This window comes from Garra rufa, chromosome 22, assembly GCF_049309525.1.
Source record: "Garra rufa chromosome 22, GarRuf1.0, whole genome shotgun sequence".
Taxonomy (NCBI): domain Eukaryota; kingdom Metazoa; phylum Chordata; class Actinopteri; order Cypriniformes; family Cyprinidae; genus Garra; species Garra rufa.
In genome coordinates this window covers 5744798-5750925 of record NC_133382.1, presented here as the reverse complement: position 1 = coordinate 5750925, position 6128 = coordinate 5744798, and the positions used below count along the sequence as shown (strand labels likewise).

The 6128-nt window shown below is 34.8% G+C and overlaps 1 protein-coding gene across 1 annotated transcript in view; it reads right to left on the bottom strand.

Moving 5' to 3' along the window:
* The window catches only part of LOC141298320 (integrin alpha-X-like), a 23405-nt gene extending 20103 nt beyond the window's left edge, over window positions 1–3302 (bottom strand). The window contains exons 1-2 of the mRNA XM_073828823.1: window positions 3270–3302; window positions 2063–2245 (exon numbers count right to left, since the gene is read on the bottom strand). Coding sequence (XP_073684924.1) covers window positions 2063–2245; window positions 3270–3302 — 216 coding nt within the window. The remainder of the gene's footprint in view (window positions 1–2062; window positions 2246–3269) is intronic.
* Between the last annotated feature and the right edge of the window lie 2826 nt (window positions 3303–6128).

The window sequence follows — 6128 nt, the reverse complement described above, 5'->3', positions numbered from 1 at the left end:
CCCTGGTAAAAAAGAATGTATCAAGAATGTTGGTACACAAACTAACCCTGCTGAAAAAAAACATCTAAAACCAGCCTAGGCTGTTTGGCTGTTTTTGCCAGCCTGGTTTTAGCTGGTCATGCTGAGATTTATTTTATCAGTAAATTCCACATTACAGTATTTCAATGATACCACTGTGTCTGTACTGTTCTCAGTCTACAGTAAAAATAAAAATAAAAAATGAAACCTGTATCACATATTTTGTACAGCTATATTTAATGATTGTACTTGCAAAAACACATTGAAACTATGGGTAACTCGTGTATGGGTGATCTAAAGTAATGTTCCTACGATATTTCATTATAAATTCGTTTTTTGAAACAATGCTTCTGCTAATGCAAGGCTTCTTTAAAGATATGAATGCAATATGCAAAGTTTTGAACACTGAACAGCCTGTGTTACAAATAATGACTGTTTTGAGTTTTGTATCTAGAGTTTTGAAAAATGATATTACAGTTCTGTTATTAGTGCAAAAAAACGATTGTAAAAAAACTGTATTACTAACAATTCCAATTACAGAGCTCTCTAATTCAATTCGTAGTAGTAACAATTCCAGTTAGGGAGCTCTACAAATTAATTTCTACCATTCATATGTCTCCATTGTCTTCCATTCATTTTTAATTACAGAGCTCTACAATTTAATTATTACTAGTAACAATTCCAATTAGAGAGCTCTCTAAATCAATTTTTACTAGTAATAATTCCAATTGCAGAGCTCTCTAAATCAATTTTTACTAGTAATAATTCCAATTGCAGAGCTCTCTAATTCAGTTTTTACTAGTTACAATTCCAATTTGAGAGCTCTCTAATTTAATTATTACTAATAAAAATGCAGTTACACAGCTCTACAATTCAATTTTTACCAGTAAAAAACACATTAAAGATATGTTTAATTGCAGAGCTCTGTAATTGAATTAAAGAGCTGTCTAATTAAGTTCTTACTAGTGACAATTGAATTCGAGAGCTCTCTAATAGGAATTCTTACTAGTAAAAACTGAATTAAAGAGCTATTGGAATTATTACTAGTAAACATTGATTTAAAGAGCTCTCTAATTGTAATTGTTACTAGTAGGAATTCAATTGTAGAGCTCTTTAACTGAAATTCTTAATAGTAGAAATTATGTTGTTAAGCTCTGTAATTAAAAATAAATGGAAGTCAATGGAGACATATGACTAGTAAAAATACATTTGTAGAACTCCCTAATGGGAATTGTTACTAGTAAGAATTAAATTAGAGAGCACTGTAATTGGAATTGTTACTAGTAAGAATTTAATTAGAGAGCTCTTTAATTGTAATTGTAAATAGTAAAATATAATTTAAAGAGCTCTTTGTTTGGAATTGTTACTAGCAGGAATTTAATTATAGAGCTCTCTAAATGAATTGTTACTAAATGCAATTACAACGAGTGACATTAAGTATATTTTAGGCTATAAGAGCTGCGATATCTGTTTTGTGCAGCATAACAAACTAATTTCTGTATTAACATTTTATATTCATAAGTAGTAACATTTCAAAGCAGTATTTGAAATAGACAAATACATTAAAAACACTGCATTTTTTTATTTATTATCGTTTGTGATCTACTAACTTTGTTGGCACTGAAACGAACTGAAAATGAAAAATTAATACACACTTACTGCTGGATCCTATACACACACACACACACACACACACACACACACGCTCTGATCCAGCATCAGTATTACACATTATATGATAAATACTTAAGAAATGACAGTCCTGTAGTATATTATGTTATTTTGTTGAAATGTATTTATTTTTTTTTTAATAAGAAGAAAGTACGCCTGCTGGACATGCCGGCGTGAGATGCCGCTGCTAGATGCCGATGCCGCTGCTATGCCGCTGCGAGATGCCGCTGCGAGATGCCGATGCCGCTGCTAGATGCCGCTGCTAGATGCCGCTGCCGCTGCGAGATGCCGATGCCGCTGCTATGCCGCTGCTAGATGCCGCTGCGAGATGCCGATGCCGCTCTGGCATCTGGAGATGCCGCTGTAGCGGCACCTGCCGGAGAAAAACAGCGGCATCTCGACATGCCGCCGGAAGTGCCGCTGCGAGATGCCGATGCCGCAGTTTGAGCCAGCCCTTACTGCCACACGGACCGTTTATACTGTATCCGCTCAGATCACAGCAGCGGAGCGCAAATTCACTAAAGCAGACGCGTTTACTAGCGAGCACTAAACAGCGCTGTAAGATCCACAATGAAGCGCTTGAATTTAATAAAAGAACACAAATGACTTTGCGACTTAAACAGGCAAAACAGCGCTGACAAATAGGAGAAACACTGTGCGCGACGATGCAGTCAGAATCATTTACCATGTAGCCTTTTTATTTTACACTAACTGCACCATGGTATTGCGGTAGAAATGCGGAATATTATATTAATGTAGACATGTATTGCTGTAAAGAAGTAATGTAATATAAGTATAGTATCTATAGCATTTGTGCATTTATACTAAATTTATTTAGACCACTGTTCTTTATACAAATACATAGAAAATATGTGGGCTAGTTAATTTTTATACCATGGTGTTAAGGTGCTATAGGCCTATGTGTGTGTTTTTACTGGTTATCATATATGCTACTAGCAAGGGTTCATTTTAATAACTCAGACAGTCAGAATAATTACATTTCACCATAAAAAATGAGCTTTGTTACAATTTTTACAGATGTTATTGTTTTTTATGAACATTATCTGAGCTGTAAATCATGATAGAGGTTTAATATTTTACTAGACATTGCTTTATCCCGCTCATTCAATATTAATTCTATTTCTGCAGGTCTTAAAAAAGGAAACAAAAAGCCTTAATTTTGATTTAAAAAATCCTGCAGATACCATGTAGGCCTATATAGTTAAACAAAATTCCTTTCTTGATATTTGTGTTTTGAAAAGGAGGACACTGCATTAGGCCCAGAGGTTGAAAGGGGCCCAGAAAACTCAGTGCAGGGGTGTAGCATGGGTCAAGGAAGAACACGGTACTTTCTGACTAGAGGCAGTTCTGGACCCTTTTTAGATTGTCATCAACTTTTTTATTTTTTTTTGTTCAATTTGCACAGTGAACGTAGTTGTAGCTCTTATTTTTGAACTCTCAAAATGCACCAAATTAATGGATTTACCTTTAAAATGTATAAAATTTTCTCCAGGGGGGCATGCCCCCGGACCCCCCTAGAGGGATGCACATTCACCCACAATTGTCTCTCGAAATCTTACATGACCATGCTGTGGGCCTTCAACCAACACCATTACCCCCTGATGTTTTGGCTCAAGCCAAGTTTTTTATTTAAATCCTACAAACTCAATTAGAAGTGTGTCAGTATAAAGGATCTGTGCATTTATTGCATTAACAATGTCAGTTGTGGCTCTTTATTAATTGCTTTAGGTATTTGTGTATATTTACTGAATAAGGTAGTACATGATCTTGGTAGGTTTGACCTCATTGTAGTAAATATGTTTGGTGCATCAAAAATCATGCTTATTAAAATACCAACAGACATGCTAATCCAGCACAAACGTGCATGAGAAGTCACCAAAATGAAGTAGGCGATTTGAACCTAATTAAATACAAAATGGGCGGGAACTGAAAAAGGTCCACTTTTTTGAAAAAAAAGAACCCCCCCTTCTGCTAGGCTGGCTACGGGCCTGCATTTTATGGTTTGTGATGTTAAAGTACATTTCATGGAGTCCCAGACAATTGTAAATTCGAGGCTACGGTTGCTAATTAACAAACGCTATCGTTAAACTATTTACTATAGTAAAAACATGGTACATTTTCCTCAGAGACTAGCTATGTCTCGTTTGATAAATATATAAAAAATGACGTTATTTACACGTTGGTTTTGACATTTTTCTCATATAAATACTTAAAAAGTGACTTAAATAGACATGATTTTGTTATAATTAAATGAGATTTTCTAGTGACAAGTAATATTTGTAAGCAGCTTTTTAACTGGAAATAACGTCAATTTATTGCAACAGTAAAATTAGATTTTGGCTAGCAAACAAGTTCACACAGGCAACACAGGGTCACAAGTTAACACAGAAGTTAACACAGGCAAATTCAAAGAATCATAGACTGAACTACCTTATGCCAAAGTGTAAAAAGGGGCTAGTACATATACCAGTGTGTTTGAATAGCTCGCTGTGATTGCATCTGCTATAATACTATGTGCAGTCTATTACATATAGGTTAAAATCCTGTGTCAAGCTTTTTAGCTATTTCATTTTTGCAATCAAATATTAGCAGACACCCATTTTATAATGGTGCTACACAATGTGTTATTTGTAGGCCTAAATATCTAAATATATTTGTAAATTAAAGTAGTACATAAGGCAAGGTAAAAGGTTAGTAAGGTAAAAGCACACTCCGAAAATTGATCTAAGTTTGTAATTAGAGGGATTTCTCATTAAAAAAAAAAGAAAAAAAAAGAAAAAAAGAAAAAAGAAAAAAACATACCTTGGGCCTAACTGGTAGGCTACCACAGTGAGTAATGGTGAAAAAAAGACAATGTTTTCCTTTAAAAAATTATAAGATATCTTTACAAAGACATGCATGAAGCTTAAATATATTGTGGACTAAGCATCATAGTAATTTTCACTGTGCTCACTTTTTTTTCCATTCAAGAGAAGCTTGTGTTGACTGCTTGCATGCGTTTTGTGGCAATTAAGCCTATCTTTTAAAAAAAGTGAATTTAATGATTTTTTTACACAAGTGGGGCTAACTCAACATTGCCAAATGTGTCAGGGAATTCACAAATCACTGAATTGGTTAAAATCACAATTTGCATAAAATATGTTTTTCCCTTTTTTATTTGACTTTAAAGCTGAAAGTGGGTTTAATGGGTACATTTACCCCAGCATTTACATGCAGCTTGTTGTCTATAGAAAAGGTTATATTTTATATATTGTTTACTTAAAAAAAAAACAGCTATGAACGCAAAGCACAATTTTAACACGTTTACAAAGTAACATTTATAAGCAGACTAGAATTTATGTTACATTTCATTCGCTACAATCAAGAAATCAAGTCTAATGTTTCCAAAGTATTTATAGTAGAAAAACGGCAAAAACAACCTGAAATAATGTCAAGTTTTATATTAATCAAATGAGACATAAGCTTGTCTATTAAGAAAATGTATCATGTTTTTACTATAGTAAATATAGTTTAACAGTAGAGTTTTCTAATTAAACCACAGTAGCCTAACATTTACAATTGTCTGTGACTCCATGAAATGTACTTTAACATTAACCATAACATGTAATATACTTTCACTACAATATTCGTTTTCATAACAGTAAACACAGGTCACAAGTTAACACGGGCACATTTCTTTGATTCAGCCAGCTGCATATCACGCCGAGAGTAAAATTCTGATTTGTTTGCAACAATCAGTGATTGAATAAAAGCCGCTCGTTAGCTCAGTGCGTTCATTGCTGTCACTTCACAATGCGACTATTTTCAGCGCGTGTTCGAAACCCGTGCCAAACAGACTTATTATTATTTTTCCGTATTTCAGCCGCTACGGGCGATCATACCAATAATTTGTCATCCTAACAAGAATATCAAAAACATCTAATGAGCAAGTGTGCGTTTATTAGACAGCTTAATATCACGTCAATCTGTGCTTTCAGAATCGTCGAATCTGCAGCGTTCGGTCCATCACATCTGGCGCTGAGGACCTGAACCAGGAAGTTGGTCACCAGATAACACGGTAACCAGTTAAACCGTAACAGGTGCAACCTTCTAGACGTTAGTTCCAGCCCGGCTCCAACACAGCTGTCTGTAATTATCAAGCGCTACCTAAGAGACTAATTATCTGGTTCAGGTGTGTTTGATCAGGGCTGGAGTAGAACTTTGTAGGATGGTAGATCTCCAGGAACAGGACTGGGCACCCCTGGATTAAACTAAAGTGTTTGCAGCATGGGTTTGATTCCCTGAGGTGATTGATTGAATCCAAACAAAAATCAACTAGCCTAATGATAAACTGTCATTTTTTGTGTGTTAAAATGATGTTTTAACCACTTTGAATTGCGACAGTCGGTAAATTGATGGCCATCACTTCTCTTAGAACA